At 38.7% G+C, this 22853-nt stretch overlaps 1 protein-coding gene across 2 annotated transcripts in view; it reads right to left on the bottom strand.

Annotated features, from left to right (window-relative positions):
- The window catches only part of LOC118411286 (NAD(P)H-hydrate epimerase), a 52774-nt gene that overhangs the window by 13617 nt on the left and 16304 nt on the right, over nt 1-22853 (bottom strand). Inside the window, exon 1 of one of the 2 annotated variants that reach the window (XM_035813465.1) lies at nt 4124-4512. The exons of the other annotated variant lie outside the window; for it this stretch is intronic. Within the exon in view, the coding sequence (XP_035669358.1) occupies nt 4124-4266 (143 nt within the window). The 5' untranslated portion in view covers nt 4267-4512. Of the gene's footprint in view, nt 1-4123; nt 4513-22853 lie in introns of those variants that run through there. 2 annotated transcript variants of the gene reach the window in all.

Below are 22853 nucleotides of genomic sequence, written 5' to 3'. Positions count from 1 at the left end.
TCTGCTTAGTTTATAGTTTGCTTTAAGGCTCTTGTTTTTAAGTTTAACACAAATTCACAGAAGGGAACTCCCCTCAAAAGCCCCACTAAAACACAAGCAAGCTGACCCATTATGATCACTGGTAAATTTTCCTCAGTTCAACAGTGCATGAAATATTGAACATTTAGAGCTTTTGTGCTATCATAAAAGACATCGTGAAGTGTGAAATATTGAACATTTAGGGCTATGCTATTATCCATGGTGAAACTAAGCTAAGTTGGGGAACGAATACTGTAAATCTGAATATATTCACTGTGTTTGTTGAATGAACATTATTTTCAGTACCAAGGATAGACAACTAAGTCAATCATACAAATATAAGTTATATAGAAGTGCACAAAAATTAAACTATAATGACTTTGATTATTGAAATGCTTAATTTCTGATATGTTATAGATTGATTGTAAAAAGCAAGGCTTATTTAGAATATGAGACTTAATCATTCTTTACAAACTGTGTACAAAGTTGAAAACCTCAACTAACATTTGCCCCCCTCCCATTAAAGCCACAGCCTGTCGGGCACTACTGTACATCTGCCACAGGGGCTGCCTTGATTTCCCTCTCCTCTAACATGGCTGTCAGATATCACATTCTTCAAGGTCATTTCAAGTACAAATGGGAAAAGTGCCTTTGATGAAACTATGTTTGATTGTTATGAGATACTTGCAGGTTAGGCCTTGTTAATTTGATTATATGGATGACATCTATTGGGAAATGCAAAACTGATGCAAGTATGCCAAAAAATGGCCCTACGAAAATGACTAATAAAGAAACAATGCTCATTGTCAAAGCACAAATTTAAATCAATAAACATGGTCTAGATTACTTTAAAAACAGACTTATAAGACTTATTAGGACTTTAAATGATGTAAACTGTATATTCTTTGTGTGACCCTTGCCTCTTCCCTCATGACCTCAATGAAAAGAGGCCTGCAGGCCGATTTGAGCTTTCATGAATAAACAAAGGTTTAAAGAAACAAACTTCAACTGTCAGCCACCGCTGCAAGTGGCACAATGCAAAATTCAAATCATTGTTGACATGTATTTTCCTAGTAGTCTTACAAACAGAATATTAAGCATACAGCAGATGCCTCTGGTTGGCAGATTTTATCAGCGTTGCTAATGAAATACAAGCAATAGCAAATTGAAGGTTGTAGATGATTGGGTACTTTTAGCCTGGAAGTGTTCCAAATATATACATATTTATCTGCGAGCAGCTGTGAGAGGATATTACGCGGGCCGATATCTCCCAGGGTACAGATGTTCCGAGTTGCACGATAAATTTGCGACACCTGGCCCAGAGGGCATATATCATGCACTGCAACCAAGCAAACCATAGAGAACACAAGACATTTAATAGTTTGGCCATTTTGCAGTCAGAGAAAATTCTGATTCAAACCACTTCAAAGCATGGCATTTTTCTATCATCACCCAAGATTATGTTTTTTTTTTGGTGTGTGTGTGTGTGTGTGTGTGTGTCTGTGTCTGTAAATACAATAATTTGACAAATTGAGGTTTGTTTCCAAGGTGTCTGGCATGTGGCTTGGTTCTTGTTAATAGTTCGCAACATTAACCTGTTTTTATAGATGGTATTAACATCATTTGCACAGACATTAATAATTTATCGAACATAAATACATAAAGTATACATGACAATTAACACCACATTGTAGTGGCCATCTTTAAGTTGTTGAAATTGCATTTGCGACATTCCAAACAGTAGTAAAATGGCATGAAATCTGCATTATGAAATTAGAGCACAAAATTTACAAGCAGTTATTTCTGCTGTTAGAATTACTAATTTTACAAACAAAATAATCAAACAACTGTAATTCAATTCTAAACTAAGCATTCATAGATGTTCATCAAATCTAAGACAAACTGCATATGTAACAGGATAAAATAAGCTATGATAATAGAACTAATCAAAGTCTATACTTCATACTATTATGAATGGTTTATTGTTCAGTAATGATCCTATCATATGAAGAATTATGATCTTTGTGAATCTTACCAGTGAGATTTCCTACTTTACGTAAACTATATGTTCAGTGTTGCACTCCTTTATTTGTTTGAACCTTTGTCTATTCATGAGATACTGTAATTGGTTTGAAGGTTGCCTTTACTTGAGGTCATGAGCAAGGAAGGAAGGGTCACACAAGATAGCTGGCCTGGATTTAATGCGTACAAATGATATTGTCCAACAAGTACCTGAAGCTTTGGTTGATATACTGTGCCACTCGGTCTCAGCTCTCAATCATAATGTCAGTAACTCTGCCCCAGGAACACTTAATAAATGAATCCTGCCTGTATTGTGGCTGATTACAAAACTGCAGTACTGGGAGGTCAGCTAGAGACTTGAAGTACAAACCCTTGTGTTTGATGAGAGCCACATCTTAAGCATATTAGATATACCAAGTTGCACTTATCAAGACGAGTAGGGTCCCTAATCCCATTGTGGTTAGATCATTACAGTCTAGTTCTATGCAGCTTGTTCTTAATGAAGATACAAAAGTGACTGTTATGCCTTAAAAGGCGATTGACTGGTCAAGTGAAATAAAAATCAAAACTGTGATGTGCATAATATAGACAATGAAATCACAAAACATGATTTTAAAACTCTCTACAATATTTGTTGTACTTTCATGGAGTATTTTTACATCTTTGGTCATTGCAGGAATTGTACATGTAGCTCCATCATAGTAAGACAATATTGCTGAGAGGATACAGCTTTTTTAGCCTCTAACAGACATTCCAAATTCTGGCATACCTTTCATAATAAAATATAAACTAATTTCATATATATGCCTTAAAATAAAATATCAATCATGTAATTGTTTTTAGATCATTTTTATGCTCACTATGACTTTAGGAAAATTATTTGTGATGGTACCATTTGTCAGTATAAAATGGAGAAGTTAAAGCAAATCCACTTCATTTAGGCTATGAAACTTCATGCCACTCAAAACACGATATATGCTTTACAGAGAGATGTCAGCTCATACATTTTGTAGTACTGCAAAAGTTATTGCATATCAGGATACAGTGTGAAATTCTGTTTTGTGCTTCAAGCCAGTTTCTGTCCTTGGTGCTGAAAACATGATATCATCTTTCATATAGGGCTAGTTCATTTTTATCTGTGAGGTAACCTACATGTATATCTGTTGTTTTGAAAGCAGGTAGTCAGGTATAAAAAGTGGTCGGACAGTGGTTTCAAATTGCAGTACTTTCACAATATTACAGTTTTATACCACCGTCCATTCACTTGATATCCCTAAAAACTCTGTTATGAAGAACAACGGATATAGGTTACCCCACGGATAAAGGCGAACTAGCATTATATGCATTTAAAATAAAACATCTATCACGTATTGTTTTAGATAATTTTTATGCTCACTATGACCTCAGGAAAAATAATTATTTTACAATAGTTGGTATCAAATAACCTCTATCTCTGCTTGTCAGTATTTTGGAGTTTATCTTTAAATTTTTCATCTTGCACAAAAAAAAGTTTCATCATTTAGTGATTTGACAATGTAATTTTCTTCTTCTGTTAAACAGGTTTGTTGGGGGTACTGTTTCTGGTTGTGGTTGTCTTTGCACCTGTAGCTCAAGATCCTTTTACATGAATTCGTATCAATTTTGGCATGTGGGCATATAGTTATTGATGTCCCCATGATTTTAAGCACCATAACTGTATTTCTGTAACTGCTAGGATTCTGTTGCATCTCAAGATTGTGCATTTGGGTGGCAGTTAATGACTACTGAATGTGCATATACATGGCTGTATTCTCTAGGTGACCAGTAATGTCCTGACAGACCGTATTGCCACACACACTTATGCCAAATTACTGACTCGCTAACTGAGTTGTGGACGAAAGTGTTCCCCCAGGCCTGTAAATTGATAATCAATTACCATAAATGCCAGGAGCCAAGGAAAAAACAAGCACCTCTGAAGCCAGATTTCTATATCAGCAAAATTAAAGGCAAAACACAACCCAATGATGATAGTTACATTTAGAATGAATTTTTTCTGTCAAAATCGAAACAACAGATGCACACATTGTAAAATTTGTTTCTTTACCTCACGTAAGAGATGTCACCAATCTTGTGGCCAATACTAATGACTTCGCAATCTTCGTCAACTGTTCCGCCTTTCTCCGTACTGTAGCGCTTCCGAAACGAGAAGCGGAGGCCGGAGGCGTACTTTCCTTTCCAGCTCTCCATGTTGCGATGTTTCAGGCAGTCCCTACTCCCTCTCCTGGTCCTCCCTATTCACATTCCATGCAAACATACGGAATCTGCCCCTGGAATCCTGCCCCACCTGCCTGGCTTTGTGCAGAAGCCGACCCCAGATGACCCCTAATCCGGACACACCTTTGAACCCTATGCTGAATGACGGATGAAGAAAGGTACCAGGAGGAGAGTGGCAGAGGCAGCAATAGCTGGGAGATTCGGCAGGTAACAGGAGAGGCTAACCCTTGTACAGTTATTGCATGCTGATGGTAGCTACCCCTCCCGAGTGATGCCTTGCATGTAAATTGTGGCAGTACAAAGGCAGAAAAGATCTCTGACATTACCTCCCCTGTCTACGTAGGTACGCAAAGACTAGCAAGGCATTTTATGCTGAGTGGGGCGTCTCAAATCGTTGTGTTCCACACAAATCAAAATCACTACCCTTGCACAAACGGCCTGTTGTAATGTGATTACAAAGCATTGGATTCAAACCCAAAGTGGCTTACCAAGCCACATAATCTACCATTAATACTATATATCAAGCCCATAGGGTTATTCATTTGATTTTGGGGGCTAACATAATAAAGCACTTATCATGGACAGACTGCAGCAGGTCCATTAAAGCTGACACAGGTGCAAGGAGCTTTTTTATCCGCCTGACATTAGTGGAAATGCCAAAGATGAAATTCAATCTCCAGATTTACAATGGTTCCCATCTTAAGGGCTTTGTAAGCAACAGGAAATGTTATTGGTCAATATATCCCATCTGCAAGGATCTATGAAGACAATCTAAAAATGCAATTATTATAAAGGATATGTTTGTATTACAAGTTAATCAAAAATTTTACTTGAAGTATATTGAAAGTTCATGCAAAACATAGGAATAAATTTTGAATAAAAAAAGCGACTTCTTTTACATTGGTTATTTTGTCATAGCAGTTTGCATGACTTTCTTAAATTTGTAGAAATTGATTAACTCATATGACTTCCCATATCATTTGGCATTTTTCAAGTACTATATATTATCAAATTGAATGTTAAACTTAAACTCAATTGTTTATGTAAATTAGACATAAGTCCCAGTAGACTATAGATAGCCACCCCCCCACCCCCACCCCGCAAAAACTGGGCAATAGAAAATGAGATGGGCACTGTCCAGATATCTAAAAGGTATGAATGTATGTGAAGAATTTTAACAAGGACTTTAGAAAGGCAACACTTGCTAGCAAAAGCACAATGTTAACCTTCTTATGGTCAAGCTCAAGCCTATCAAATGCTCTGTTTATATATCATATATATGTGGTGACCAGCCTCTCCAGGTGTCCTACCACTTGCTACATCATGCAATTATCATACAACACAGGTTGTCTCATACATGTTCATGATCTAGGTCATTGACCTTATTCAATGGAGAATTCTTATTCTTATTTTGGAGAAGAAAAAAACAACCAAAAGAAATGTTTCACATTTCTGAAGTTAAACATGATAATAATACAACTAACCCCTCTTCTTCATATCTCTGTTGCAATATTTGTTATTCCTACAGGGAAGCTGCTGTGTAGCCATGCTTGCATATGCCTCAATTCTATTACACACTAGTGCACATCAAGCAAAGTCTGAAATATGATTCTTACATGACACTGCGCAATAATATGCGAATGACCAAATCCTGTTGCAGCACACTTGGTGTGAAGTTATGTCCTAATATTGAATAAAATTGACATAAGAATGTAATCAAACTCCACTGGTAAATGACTTCATTGCCTACATTTGCCTAAGTTACAGGGAAATTCCTATCTCTATTTCACTCTCTAGGCCAGGCCAATTTGATTTCTTGCTTCTACATTTTTCTCTGATTTGAATAAAACAAACTGTATGCAAAACCCAGAATATCTTGAATCAACACACATGTTGGTACCAACAGTTGAAGAAAGCTTTCCATACTAATATCCTCCAAACAATTTGATTTGATTTGCCACCTACATCCTCTCAAAACCCAATAATATCTATATTTCTTCATTTGTACATTTTAGACTTATAAAACAAGATTTTCAAAATCAAATAAACAAATATCTTCTAAGATGGATAAACACGTTTTGACACTTCCAACAGTTCTGCTCAGACCAATTATTCCCCAATGCTATCACAAATTTATACCTTTGCACCATGGGTAGTCTCATGGAGGCAATGAATAAAATTTCCATCCTCCTTGTAAAGAAGCTCATTTGCTATTCCAAACATTTGTCTGAAGGGCAGCGGCACCAAAGGGATGATCCGGAAACAACTATTACTTTTTTTACCTTTGTAGAAATTGAGGTATTGTGTTCAGTCAGTTTATTTGTCTGTGTCTGAACATCTTAGTGGCAGGATGTGAGGTGGCAATTTAAACAAAAAAATTCTAACTCTTAATTTAGAAGAAAAAAGGTGAAATACATGATACAAACTTAAACATGCATACATGTAAGGTGGAAATGGTGTAGTTGGATACTTGCAGAATCGAAAGTCTGGTTTAGCTTGGGTCCAATTTGCTGTGTTAGGCTTACGTATATTTCTACTCAGCTTATTCAAGATTAATGGATTTTATAACTTGTGAAATTGCTACTATTTTTTACTGACATTCATCAAATGTTATTTGCAAATTACAGGCTACGTCTTCAAGCCTTACTAATAATAACCTACAATTTCATCTTACAATCATACATGTTTTTCAATGTTTCCAAATAGAACCTGTAAACTGTATTAGCCTAGCCCCAACAGCCAACATATCCCTTCCATTTTGATCCCCCATTGAGATAGTTTTTATGTGTGCTTCCTAGTTATCCATCACTCCTGCACATCAACTGGCACAACCACAGGTCCATCCTACAAATGATCGCGTCTATTTCCTTCACAGTGGCGTCTATTGCCGAGTTGTTAGGCTAGCAGATATGGGATCAGGAGGTCATGGGTTCAATTCCCAGCATTCCTGGCTAGACAAGTGTCCTTGTACAATTTTGGTTTTCTTTTGAGGAGGGGGAGTGAAAGGCAGTAGAAGGATACGGTTGGGCTCGACCTTCCAACTGCGTACTGAAGACAGAGAAGGCTATAAAACTATCTCTAGCTATGGGTAAAGGAGAATACATTTTGGTTTCTAGAACTTGGTGCTACACACCATCCACACAGAAAGGTGAACATGCCTGTCCTTGGTGCTGAACACAATCCACACACAGGTGAACATGCTTGTTCAAAGTGATAAACATTACCCAAACTACACACACACACACAAACACACACACACACACACACACACACACACACAGGCGGATATATCCTTGGTGCTAAATACTATAGATGTATGTGGTCACAATATCAGCAAGCTAGCTGTCTATTGTACTGTTGTATTGTTGCACTTCCAATTAGGTCAAAGTTACGCACATGTGAACAAGCCTGTCCTTGGTGCTGAACACCATCTAGACACATGTGTACATGCCTGTCCAAACACACACACACACATACACACATGCCTGTCCTTTGTGCCGGCCATTATCCACACACAGGTAAACAAGCCTGTCCTTGGTGCAGGAACATCATCCACACACATGTAAACAAGCCTGTCCTTGGTGCAGGAACATCATCCACACACATGTGTACATGCCTGTCCTTGGTGCTGAACAATATCCACACACATGTGTACATGCCTGTCCTTGGTGCTGAACACCATCCACACAGAGGTAAACATACCTGTCCTTGGTACTGAACACCATCCACACACACACACATACAGGTACACATGCCGCCTGTTCTTAGTGCTGAACACTATCCACACATGGATAGCTCACTAGTGCCCTCTTTTGACAAAGTAAACAAGTGCAAGCTCTCACATAGAGCCATACAGGTATATATCCCTGCCCTTAGTGCTGAATACTATCCACAGAGGTGAAACAACCTGTGCTGAAAATATTATACACACACACACACACACACACACACACACACACACACACACACACACAGATGCACAAACATACAGGTGAACATTCCTGTCCTTGGTGCTGAACACTATCTACACAGGGATAGCTCACTAGTGCCCTCTGTTGAGAAAGACACCAATTGCAGGCTCTCACATATGGCCTCTCATGAGTTTCAAGCTGTGTCATATATTAGAAGAAAGTGTCAGCACTTCACTTGTAAAAAAAAAACACACACTGGAAAACATACATGTACTGATTTGAATAAAGATTTATCCATTGATTGATTGACTTCCAATTAACCAGATGCATTTTTCATACAGAATATTTATTTATTTTTAGTGGCGACTTTTTGTGGTAAGAGAGAAAATGAGGCTTTTATGGTGCTATTATTTTGTGGTGTCCTGATCTTACGCTAACGGACCTTCATGGCAAATGCAAAATTTCAAGATTTACAGCTGCTGCAGTTCTTTTATCCCAATCATCAAGGTTAATGAATCAGCCCTGCAGTTCCAAACCTGCTTGATGCGTTGTCCTTGAAATCCTAATATACCTATCATATTCATTCCAAACCATTCCAAGGTCAGGACTAAGCTTCTGTGCGTCAAAGAGCAAAGCACATTAAAATTAGCATAATGATTACACTTGGGTGAGGTTATTCTAAACAAGTTTCATCATTCATCATTTTTCTTCTTCTCCTAGAAAGGTTATTGAAACATCCCTTGAGATGTCCTTGAAGCTGTTATGCTATCATTTTGTTGCATACCAAGGCTTATGCACCTCAAAGGGCAAAGGGTTTGGAAGGTTTTAAAGGCAAGCGTAAGGATCGGAAGTCATGTTGATATGTTTGTCGGGGTCATTGTGTCCACCTCAATCTATTTTTAGAACAAATTGATGTTCTTACTCAACAACATGGGAGCAAGGGTTACAAGACTAAAAGGAAAAATTGCATCAAGTGCCTTCAAAATGCATCATAATAGATTTTGAATTAATGGAAATTTTTGACAATCATAACAAGCTGTTGGGGAACAAACCTATACCACTTCTTCCTGACATTGAAAGCTATCTATCATAAAAAAATCAAAACCATAGAATGTCCACGACTAAGATACGAAAACCACAGCTTCTACTGTAGTACCAAGGACATCTGCTAGGAGGTCCAAATTTGACCTTCATGATCATCTTCCCAAAGCCTTATCACATACCAAAAATCTTAGGTTACACTGACCACAAATATCAAGAAACAGACACACACACACATGCACACACACACACACACTCACACACACACACACACACACACACACACACACACACACACACACACACACGCACAAACACACACACACAAAACAATACAACAATGATCACCTCTACACCACCCATCATTTCTGTTCTATCCCTTGCTAATCTGACAATGCAATCAATCTATTTCTAAATACCATATGTCAGCCTAAGAACCCTTCTACCCTTGCCAAGAGCTTTCCAAATTAGTTCTCTGATATTGAATGGAGAGCAAATTTGTGACACAACCCTTGAGTTGAATCGAAAATCTTTCCACGTATCCTCTATGGCACAGCTCTGAGATTACGAGTTAATTTGAGATGGAATAACAGCCCTACTTCAACCTTATTGATGTCTGGGACTTTCGTGTCATCTACCATCACCATGGTTACATGACGACTATGAAAGTATGCCTGGATTTGGCTCTTACACAGACTATCAGCCCTTGGGCAAATCAAGGATAATGCAGTGTCATACATACCAAGTAACTGACCATTCTCCAAATTTATTGTTTCTCCTTCTTTTGAACAAAGCTAACACCCATTACCATAGTACCACCACGTTTACAGCGATTTCTTAAGTGATACTATCTAAGCAAATGATCAACGCATAATTTTCTCCAGTTAACGTGACAATTGTTGTTGCAATATCGTAATTGTAACACACCACAGAATTGCGCGAAGAAAGGGTGCACGGTTGGTAGAGGGTTTCATAATACACCACCAGGCAGCAACTTGGCACAATCAACTATGTAACTTTATACATCCTCTGATGTTCCTTTCTTTCCTGTTAGTAATTGCACAAAATAATTGCACAAAATAAAACACAGTCTGAGGATTAAAGAATACAGGAGAAAACAGCCGTATACCATCAAGAATTTTCATATAACCCTGGTCCGCCACAACCGCTATGACGTAAAACTTTACTCCTGGCGTACAAACAAAAATTTGTACAAACAACACTTTGATACAAGTTGTAGGCCACCAAAAGAAATTTAAGATTGCTGTTGAATTATGCTTATGTTGATTTATTATCCGCAAATCCGGTGAGGAATGAGATTGTATATTCTTTGCATGACGTGCTCACCAGTACTGATACAGGACCACAAAACTTTTGACCTTGTTGTCCTTGAATGCATCATTATCAAAGCCTCTTAAAAAACGTGTTGAACACATGGATTCAACTGAAGTGTGCGTGCCTAGGAAATTACTGTTGCTGCACAAGTAGATCTTCATAAATTCATTGCTAATTTAATTTGGCTGTATTATGATTAGTGGCAGTATCATGGTAATAGATGTTACAATCAGTAGTATAAAAATGTAATATGATATACACAAATTGTAGCTGAATTACATGTAATGAAATAAAGTATAACTTTGTCAAGCATATTCTTAAACATCCTATAGCTGAATAGATACAAATTGAGTCAGAGATAGAATTTAGTTGAAGTGCTACTGGCAATGCATGAATGAAATGCATGGTTATAGACATTGTAAATGGCACCTCATATGAGAATAAACTGAACTGAACTGCTACTGGCAAAAGCCTATCTTTTTACTCCGACATACTGTGAATGTTGAAATTTTTGCAGTGGTATACATGTACATGTTTGCAGTTTTCACAGTAAGGCCGTACCAAATTTATTTTTTGCTTCTCAGATTTTCTCTGAATTGAACCGACAGATAAAAAAATACATAAAAATATATTTTTTTAAATGGTCTGGGGTGAGGATATGTGGCTTGATAATTCTAAAAATAACAGCCCGAGGAGTTTATTGGCACGTTTTTTACAATTAATCCCTTCCTTTGATTTGTTACTATCTGAATAAAAGGCATTGTTTTCAGACTGAAATTATGTGTATGTGGCTCTGAATGGTAATATTAACAGGTTTGTGGTAGCAAAACCTGTATTGATTTTTCTAGGGACTTATTTTTTTTTGAAAATGAAAAAAAAAATGGACAGGCGAATCCAAGAAGCAACAAATGACATTGGCGTGGCCGTATCTCTTCACAGGAAACATAAAAGCTAAACTGCAAAATGGTTTGTTCTGTCTTCTGCCAGACTATACATTGTTGCTTAGACCACAAACTAAAAACCATCGCGAACACTCCATTTTCTCCCTGCAACAAAATCAAATCCTTGTGAAGGTAATTTACAATAATAGGAATTTGCTTGAGCCCTGTCAACCCCTAAAACAATGTCAAGGTCAAATGAAGAAATCTGACAAACAAAATGGCAGGCATAAGTGCAATCGCATGTGGTCACTATTATTTTGCAACAGCCCTTTTTGATGGATAGCTACATTTGTAGGATCATGGTCTAGGGGCATTTTTAGAAAACTTATAATTACTGTAGCTGGCCACTGGACTCTTATCTTACACTCCAAATCCCTGATACTCTAATCCCCTATTTTAGCCCCAGTAAAATGTATGCTACATCTATTTTGGGTGGGCACAGTTTCTATATTGCTAAGGCTGCTGATAGAACGCTTCCAAATGTGTGGGATTTACACTTTATCTGATACCGTCTGAGCTTTAAATTTATGTGAAGCTCTAACAAACTGCCAGCTTTCTGTGCCAAAAAGAGCAAGCACAATTTTCTCAGGAAAGGGGTTATGGCAATCCAACTGTGTGAAAGGCAATTCAGAAAGCTATCAAACTTGATGATGTTGGGTCTATCCAAAAAAAGTAGGCTGAGCTTTTTTTTTCAAATCCCACCAAACCAATAGGAATGCATGGGTTGCTGAGATAGTTACTACCGTAGATCCAAAACAATGATTATTCTTAGTTAAAAGCAGTCTTATCTCAGACCTAGGATGAAGCATGGTGCTTTTTCATCAGCTTTTTCATTAGCTATAGTAGTGCAAAGCAGCTTCTCTATATATACTGCTTGTAGATTATAGCCAAACACACTGGGTACCCCATACCATTCTTGATAAGTGTGCCAAGTACATGCACTTCTCTTGATTTCTTTAAGACCGGGTTGGCCAGTCATCTTGGCCTCCCCATTAATACCTAGCTGTAGGGCCCATTTTGCTCTCTAGTTGTACATAGTTGCACAGTTTGGTTTATTTTATGCGCTTTTTTTCCATTTCTTCATATATTTTTGTGTGCACCACCACCTGCAATGTGCCAAAAGGAACTTTGTCCTGTATCATGTAGAAGTAGTGTAGATTTTTCTGAAGTAAGAGTATAAGCATTAGATTTTTGTGCTTGAGGCTTATGCCTAAAGCTCCCTTATACAAGGGGCTGCCAACTTAACATCACCATCCAAAATGACAAATGCATTATCCCTCACAGGATGTCCAAGCTGGGGCCAGCCTATTTACTTACTGCTGGAATCAAACTCTGGCCCACAACATTTGATCCAGATGGCCAATCAGCAGGGTTGCCATCATTCGTAGCTTGGGAAAATGACAGATTTCGACCGGTTTTGACTTTATTGTCTTTCTCAAGAATGACAGAGATCGGACCACTCCTCCTTTTATACCTTTTCTGCAATCAGCAGGGTTGCGTTACAACTTGTGCCGCGAGGACATATCCATGACATGAATAGGCCATCTTAGTTATTAAATGCATGAAATAATAAGCAGATAGAAGCTGAAAACTATCGAATAAAATTTTACAGACTAACTGCGATCGAAACAATACTGTAGAAATGCATATTTACAACACGACGACTTTCTGGTAGAGAGTTTGCTGAAGAGCAGCAAAAATGAAACCATCACAAATATTCAAAGGCAATATATTCTGAGAAAAAAGGCACCTGTCCTTGGTGCTGAACAAAAAATCACGCACCAAAGTTGGTATGATAATGTACTTGGCAAAATATTTGTTTTAGAGCAACAGATTGGGTGGGTGTTAGATAGACCCCGACAGATGTGAACGACCTCTCTTCATCCTTGCCATGCGATATGCTAATGAGAAGTTACATACATGCCCACATCATTTTGCTGGAGAGGCAACATAATTATAACCTAATTGTATGGATGGATGGAACTGAAGTGCAAAGCGTTTATGGTACAATGCTCCTTAGTTGCCCAATTCAAATGATTTAGGTGCATGTGCAAGTTTCTGAGCCAAGCGTAAGAAGAAAACATAATCTTTTTTTGTTATTGAATGCTTGCAGAATCATGCAGAAAAATTACTCCCTCATTTCTATCCAGTGTTATAACTAGACTAAGTATAACTTTCATATCAATGTAGAAATTTTTGAGTGTCTACTCAAAATAGAGAATGGAAACTTGAAAGTGCATCATTTGAAAGAGCAACCAGCCTGATATGTACATTTTATGGTTTGACCTTTTTGCAGTATTTTGGTCTTTCACATGTGCAGGATACCAGTTTCTTCATGTTTATTTCAATGGATCTTCTCTCAAAAAAGAAGGTCAATGGCCTGGACCAGATAGCTGTAACCATGGTTAAGTAAAGTAGAAGATGCCCGCCAATGTGTTCAATTACATTATGTAGCAAGTGGCAGGACAGAGCAGGAGGAGCTGGTCACCACATATTCACAATGTATGCGTTTGAGTAAGAATAGACAGAGCAGTGATGTTTCCTTTCTAGTTTCTTTTTCTTACAGCTCTGCACAGGCACTCAATTATCTTACTGCATAAACCGTGTGAACACAGAAATTGAAGTGGTGTAGCCATATCAAAATTCCTATACTGCAACTATACTGGGATGTGTCAAGTACACCTTGGACTCATAGAACTGAGCCTCCCTCTTGTAGTGTGCATACATAAGTAATCATAGAGGACATTTCTAGGACACACTGCCTTTTTATGCCATTATGTATTCATTTGGGACTGTCCTCTTCAAAGCCTCTTCCTTGGCTTGATCTAAAGTAAAATGCATTTTGCCATATAAAGGAGAAATGAGAATGAGAAAAAATTGAGTCTTACAGTTCCTATATCCACATGCAAAAAGCTTCAAAATACACTCTATCATACTGTAATGTTAATAAATATAAAATTTGCAAAAATTTGGACACAAGATGTCAAGCAAACACTCCCCCAAAGAAAACTATTACATGTATCCCGTTATGCAGAATCATTCCATGCCCTTTAGCGTTATAAATGAATTGTTGAGAAACAAAACCACGAATTTTGCTGCAGTACCAAGGAAAACAGCTGGGTGGCCCAAAATTATTTCTTTGATAGCACATGAGCTAACCACATAATGAATGTCATGAAAATCCATTAATATTTTCTTGTAATATGCTGCTAAACACACATACAAATGCTATCAAAAACATAAACCTTCTTGGCAAAGGTAATAAATGTATACTGTATTACAGTTGTAAAACACTACTAGCATTTAAGCATGTAACGTTACCTTTTTCTGATGCATGTTGCTTTGTACAACTGTAACAGTAACTGTGACACTAACTTGATTTTATGGGTGATATTTTTGCATGAATGTTTTCTTGATTAAAATAATCCTCTTAATGTTGTATCTTTGGAAACTGAGTATCCTCATATCATCATTTTGTCAACAACCTACATGTAATAACAAGTCACAGCAAATGGCTTAAGTACTACATTGTGTAATTTTCCTGAAATTGTCTATAAAAAAAGGACCCAAAGTTACTTTAGGGTGAAGCACCCAACTACAAAGTCAGCTAATTTGTTTCTTGCATTTTGGCAAAGGGTGTCATTTGTTAGTTGAAGTTTTTGTACTTTCATAGATGGGGAATTGGAACTCCAAATGCCAACTGCTGCTTATCTTGGCAGATTTCATGTACTTCACATTCTCAAGGGTCAGACAGACCATGTGTAGTGGACGTTTGATTGACCAAAGCGTGTATCAACAGTCCCAATCAACGTTTTAATGGCCACAACATTATTAAGGAGAGACGTGCTTAGAAAACATACATGTAGTAAAAAATAGGTAAAGCAGCCAACCTGCAACTGCTTTAACGATAGGTAGTAGTGCGCTACTCGCATTTTCAACTAAGTGCATCAAAAGGGTGAATGCAACCATATGCATGGTGCCCGAGTGGGATTTGAACTCTGCCATCTGTATTCAACAAAGGTCAGGAGGTTATTCAAATCAATGTTCTCTGGAAATCCTGTTGCAGTAGTGTGGTTCAGTGATATCCACAACTGTTCTTAGACTGAGAAGTTGAATCTATACGTGGTTGCTTGCTTCCCTACATTTATTTTTCTGGAAAGTGTTTTTCCTGTGGTGCACTGATCCTCTGTTCATGATTCTAGAATTTGAATGAATCAATCATTTGTATCTCTGTCCTTGGTACAAAACACTACCTAGTACACACAAGTTAACACTCCTGTCCCTGGTACTGAACACTATCTACAGACAGGTGAACATGTCTGTCCTTGATGTCAAATACCATACACACACAAGATCATGTCTGTCCTTGGTGCTGAACACTATTCACACAGTTAAACACACTTGTCCCTGGTGCTGAACACTATCCACACATGGGTGAACATGTCTGTCCTTGGTGCAGAACACCATCTGCACAGTTGAACACTGTCCTTGGTGCTGAACACTGCCCACACAGTGATAGATTAAACATGCTTGTTCTTAATGATGAGTACCATCCACAGTGAGGTGAACATGCTTGTCCTTGGTGCTGAACATATTCTGTATATCAAACATGTGCCCAGATTTCAGATGTTCCCATCTCACTACTCTCTGCACTCTGAGACTCTTCCCTTGGGTCCAATCAGTGGACTCACACCTAATGAGGTTATGTTTCAGGTCATCTGATTGATGACTGCACAAAGTCAGTCCAGAAAAGAACCCTCTAATCCTGATCTATATCAGAGATACTAATTTTAGCCAAAATTGGCTGACAATGCAATTCTAGATAGTCCACTTCAAGAAAACCTACAGACTTTTGGTGACCTCAGCCAGAATTCTTGACAAATCCGGGACCACAATAGGTTTCCACAATTCTGTGGAAATCTGGATAATTTACTATGTTCTTTGACACAGCAAATTTCGACCTATGTCTTTTTTGTTAAGATTTTTGTGGTGCCTAGTAGCACATACATGTAGGGCACCAAGTTTCCTTGCTGTTTCAGTAGCAGGGTATATTTTGCAGGAAGGGCTGCTAGCCCTTCCCCTTTAACGTGTTTGAGGCACCTCCTCAAAAATTGGACTGCCCCGTCTGAAAAACAGGTGATGTGCAACCAAAATGACCCTCTCTTGATTAAACTAGGATCTCCTGGTTAACAACTAATTAGAACCAGAAGCTCAACTGTGAGGCTGCTACCAGTTTAGCTACAAGTACATCTGTTATATCGTAGTAACAGACATTAATTCATCAATCTAATTTTTTCCTGCATAGGACTATTTGCCTACAACTCCTTGAATGTTTAAAAACTTAGCTGACTACAAACACCTACTCCTACTTCTTTAGGTTATATCTAAAATGCTGAATCCTACACAAAATCATTGCCCTCCACATCTTTTGAGTTTGACACATGCTAGGCACAGCTATGCCCACTTTCAACTCAACATACACATTTATATACACTAATAGGCCTATTTCTCAAACAAAATGTACTGTATGTGACATATACAGTACCGACTACGTTTATGGTCCGGTCCCACGCGATTTACACGCGATTTAATCTCGATCAAAAGTCGTGCAAATCGCGATTAAAAGTCGTGCAAGTCGCGATTTGATCGCGATTGAATCGCGTGCGCTAATGAGCTGTAGCTATCTAATTAAAAATCTCGTGTCGTTTGTAAACGCGTTTACTCCCGGCACCCCGCCGACTCAAAACAAAAGGCTTTGTTCCAGCTGCCCCGCCCCTTGGTCGGGCATTTCACCCACGAAATATTTTGTTCGTTAATGAGCAGTGTTTACTTTTGTAAATTTGCATGATACTTGTAAGTCGTCAATTTCACGTATTTGTTGATACTTGGTGAATAATACAGGGGCTGGACAGCGCCGCGGGTGTCGGCAATATTGTCCGAGGACCGCTGACGCTTTTTAGCTAAGATCGTAAAAGAAGTTCACAGTCAGCAAATTAATATATCGACATTCTCTCCTGGTACCGATTGCTCAGACTGAGTTAAATTTCTATACTATATCTTGATTAGTAACTTTTCATTTTGCTGGTGTTGTGTTGTTGATTTTTTATTTATCACGAAATGTGCATTTCTCGATAAATTTGAACAGGCGTGTACACGTTACTGCTCGTCATCCAACACCGTCCAAAGGGTACGGATTTGCAAAACATCGGAGGAAAATTGCCAACAGCGATCATGTTCACAACGCTGGGTATGGAAATTGTGATAAGAAAACAGTCTCCCGATAGATATTTTCTGATATAAAATAAATGTCAATGATGAATCCAGAAAGCAACCCGAACTACGCAAAAGAAAATAGTCTTCACGGCTAAACTTTTTCGTAAGCCTCAAAGGGAAGACGATGATGTCAACCGTCGAAACAAGCGGGTTGTCGGCGAATATAGTCTCCTACTTACAGTTTTTGGCGGGTTATCTTCGTATAATTTTAGTGGAAGGCCAGCAAAAAGAGATACAAGTTCGATTCGCCACATTTCCCCGTAAAATACGGCGTTACATTCCACCGAAAATTATGTGTATAAGCTGTACTGTACGTCACGGCAGAGAGTTGGGAATAACTAGACGCGCGTGGGAAATGCAACTGGACGTGCGGTTACCATGGCGACAGCTCCGGCGGTAGCCCTCTGAAGTAGCGCCTGCCTGATTATGCTGCAAATCCAATCAACTTCCCTCCAATCACAGCCAGAAGCGGCGCTGACAAAGTGGTAACAACAAGAAGAAGCGTAGAACTAACGCGTTGTTGTGTTTTTATTAATCATTTATCACGAAATGTGCATTCTTTGATAAAATTTAACACGTTACTGCTCGGCCAGCGTCGTCCGCAAGGCATAGATAATTTTGCAAAACATCGGAGGGACTTTTCCGGGATCGATCATTCTCACATCGCTGAGTAAGAATTCTGTGAACTGTCTGTCGATAATCATTTCCAACTTGAAGAAGGTGGTATTTTTTTTACGGCATACTACAAAAGTCGTAACGGCAACCGAGCGGGTTGCCGGCAAAAATTGTCTCCTATTTACATTTTTAGGCGGGCTACTTTCGTCTAATTTTCGTGGAAGGTATATGATAAAATAATACAAGTTCGAATCTTTTGGACCCACAAAGGACTGACAGCATAAACACGATCGTCATCTAATATAAACGGAATTGCTGGGTTGAAGACTATACACTGACATGAATGGACTACTAGTATTTATACGCATAAATTGACCGTTTTGCATGTATTTAAATATGAATAAAGGATATTGTGTTTGGTCATAACTTAATATTTCTAGGAACGTTGATACTCCTTGGTTCGGCATCGGCAGCTAATTTTCTAGGCTAGGAAAGTAGGATTCAGGTTTCCATCCGCCTGCTGATCGTCATGGTTACATACTCGACAAACAAGACTTACCTGTTCCTGACGGAGCTCTTGGGTCGGAACACAGCCATCGGACGATCCTGGTCGTCGAGCAGTCGACCGACGCAACCATACTCCAGGGCATACATTCTACTTTATGTGTTTTTTAAATCTTTTTGTTAATCGTGTTTTGTCTGCGTATCTGTTCAAACAAACATGTACCTGTTCTAACAATGTTGTGTTGATGTAACTAACATAACTTCTACTATGTAGTTAGATATCGGTAGCTAATTTTCTAGGCTAGGAAAGTAGGATTCGGATTTCTATCCGCCGGTTTCCTGGACATACAGCTGATCGTCATGGTTTCAACTCGACCAACAAGACCTATCTGTTCCTGACCGCCTCGGACGTTCCTGGTCGTCGGGCAGTGGACCCACGCAACCATATTCAAGGGGCATACGTCTTGGTTCGACACAGACAATTGTTATTTTGCCGAAAATTTCTTCATCAGTTATTGGTTTTCTTGTTGAGTATGTGATCAAGTTTTTCTAACCTGTCATTGATTCAGTTAAAAGTTGCGTTAGCGTTAGTAACATTACTTCTAATTCTAGTATTTTACGTTTCTAAAATGAACATGTTTTTAGTCAGTTTATCTACAACTGTTATGCGCTGTTCAAGGAGGTTCACTCTTTTACTAAAAGGGCCTATACGTTTACGGTTGTTTTTCAGCAACATATAGATATATAGATTTAGCTGGTCGGGATACTACGAAGAGGGATTTGACCAATGAAATAGGTAAACACGATATATCATTGCCTTTGGAACATGAAAGGTAAGTTTACTACCGATGTTATCGATCATCATTTGGCAGCTTCTACACCAGTCGGATCGTCATCATCTGTTCCGAATGTTGGAAAAACGGTAGGTTGTCCGTGAATATGAATATGTCCGTGTACAAACTTTAATTAATAAAGAAATTTTATACACTTAAACATTTAAAAACATTCTTAATTCATTGGTCGTGGCTCCTTTAATATGAACCAGTTGGGAAATGAATTATAGAATTTGGAATACAGAATTTATAGATCATCCACCCCTGCGACATTGCCACAAAGTTCAAATATGACGTACGCTACCGCTGCGTGTGCAGTCTACGAAGTATTTTAATTAGTCTAGATCTGCTCTAGAAATTGTCAATAATACAAATAAAACAAAGTTAGATAAATCAAGTAGGTTGATAAAACCCCCTTGGATAAACCAAGAAAAAATAACCACATATTAAACACGGGGCTAGATCGGAGTAGAAAATAAACGCAGAATATTGCAACAGTCAACGTGGCCTTCTTCTGTGGGAACATACTTTCAAAGAAGCCGCTCCTTACCGTGCATGTGTCAATCAAATTGAGCAGCACGTGAGACCAGACCAGACCAAATTCTGGAGGTTTACAATGTAATTTTTCTACAAGTTTACCAGCACCGTAACAGTTACGTCAATCGTGTACTTACACACACTAAACAATCAAAACAGCTGTTGATTTTATCGCAACGATATAAGTTTCATATTTGCGCTCAAATAACCCAATCTTCCACAACCTGTCCCACGTTCTGGACCCCACACAAACCGTGTACACGTCTAAATGTAATATGATATGCTAGTAGTCGCGCCGTGGCGAACTTTAGGAAGGTTGGAATATTTATAAACAGGTCACGTTCCACCGGAGGCGGGGCGGCGCTTGAAGTTCGGATGTAGATACTTACATGTAGTATCTGCCGGTCGAAGCCTGTTTACTTGGTAGTGAGACCGCCAGGATTTTGTACGACTACACTGGACATTCCTTGTTGTTCATTCTGAAACTGAAAGACTAGTGTACTTACCTATCAGTTCGGAACATGATTAACTTGTCTTCACTTTCATCGATAGATAAGAAATGCAAACACAGACTATTGTAGCTATTTACAGTGGCAAGTATCGTGTAGTGTGGGCGAATTTGATATCGCTACACCAGCGTACAAATAATGCAACAACAGAAATAGGACACAAATAATTCCACATAGAGTCGGTAGGTTTTCTTCGGGTGGTCCTGACACTATCACTGGCCGCGGTAGCGGGCCGTCCTCGTCACGCATGGTCAGACAGAAGCAGAATTTACTCCATGTTTTCTGATTTAGAAAAACACATCTTGCCATTCTTGGGAAAAAAACAATTTATTTGATGTTTTCTTGTCATGTACGTATAAGATTCAAACTTGCACTATACAGTCGGTTCCTCAAAATTGTAGCAAATCTTCCGAGAAAGAACGTGGTAGGTTAGGTAGCGGCGCGGGTGCGAGGTCGCACCATACATTTTGTATCTTCGAAATGATTTGTTCCGGTACGTGACCCTGGCGCTAGCCACGGCAGCGCCGAAAGATCGGGGTCCAGTAAAAGCATACTTTGCCATATTCTGCTAAAGAAAAACACACCTTTGTGGAAATTTATTTGTTTTTCTTTAATTTTCACGTATCAGATTTAAACATGAGCGGAACAGTCGGTTCCTCAAAATTGCAGGAAATCTTCTAGAAATATCGTCGTTGGGAGCGGCGCGGGTGCGTTCTAGACTGCGAGGTTATGCGTTAGTTCAGAAACAAATTGGGAAATTGGGCGTGATACGTTCTCCGCCCTCCGCGCGGGGGTCTGCATATGAAAAGAAGCCGATTTCTGCCAAACCCCGAACTTTGGACGGCACGGGCGTGTCTAGAAAATGTTTATGAAAAGAAGAGGCGTGTCTGAAATCTATTCATTGATCGTCTAAACGCGGTTAGACGTGATTTCATGCATATCAGACGCGGGTACACGCATATCTAATCGCGTTTTACCCGAGAATTGCACGAGTTTTAATCGCGATTTACACGAGATGTAATCGCGACTTGCACGACTTTTGCACGCGATTAAACCGCGTTCAGACCTGACCATAAACGTAGTCGGTACTGTAACTCATTAAAGGAATAATTTATGATTTCAGGGTAGTCATTACTTAGCTTCTGCACACAATACAAGCTGTTAAACTGTGACTACACTTTGCAGATAAATTTTCCACACACAAAATTTACCATTAGTTTTCATTCATATAACTTTCCCCTAATGGGTACTAAAGCCTGTAAGAGACACATTTTTTTTGTCAACAAGCCAACTTTATATATCCCCCTTAGTCCTTTCAGTTTACAAGTACCAGTACTTATCACTCTACAATGGAGAGGCAAACATTTTGAGCTCAGAGCTCAACAATAATTTGGGGGAAAGGTACACCTAAACATAAAACATGAACCTAAAATTAACTTCATAATTTGTTCAAAACAATATTCCAAATGTTTGAATTTAAAGTGTAACTGAAATGAAATCGTCTGTAGCATTTTCTACCAATAATGTAAAAATTTGATCTTTTCTGAAAAAGTCAATGCAAGTTTCAAATCTATTGTCCGTCTGGAAGTCCCTCAAACAGCGACATAAAAATGTGTACTTTGAGCTCTTTGCTGGAACTAATTAGGAACACGCCGTGACGTCATTTTAGTTAGTCCCTACTAGCTGGTATGGTTGACTAGGGGAATAATATACATTTGATAGACCCGTATCTTATAAAGGAAACATAATTCATTGACGAAACTCGGCACGACTAAAGAACACATACTTCACTTCACTTGAAGGGAATTTCGTTCGTATTCCCGCCACTGAAATATATCTTAGAGGCACTTGAAGTTGATGCACGTACCAAGCGTGCGTAACGCAAGCGGGGAGAAAGTTCATTATTGTAGCGTGTGGAATAAGCGCGGCAAACAGCCATCGCTTCTTCTATACACAAATGATAGCATTAGCTTACATTATCCTCAGTAAGGAGGCCATGCTGTACATTAATTTGAAGATGTTTTCTAGCGGAAGCGCAGAAGTTTGTGCCTCTTTAGTCTT

The sequence above is a fragment of the Branchiostoma floridae genome, chromosome 3 (genome assembly GCF_000003815.2).
Source record: "Branchiostoma floridae strain S238N-H82 chromosome 3, Bfl_VNyyK, whole genome shotgun sequence".
Taxonomy (NCBI): Eukaryota; Metazoa; Chordata; class Leptocardii; order Amphioxiformes; family Branchiostomatidae; genus Branchiostoma; species Branchiostoma floridae.
Note: the sequence above shows the minus strand (reverse complement) of the source record. Positions and strands in the feature narration are given on the sequence as shown.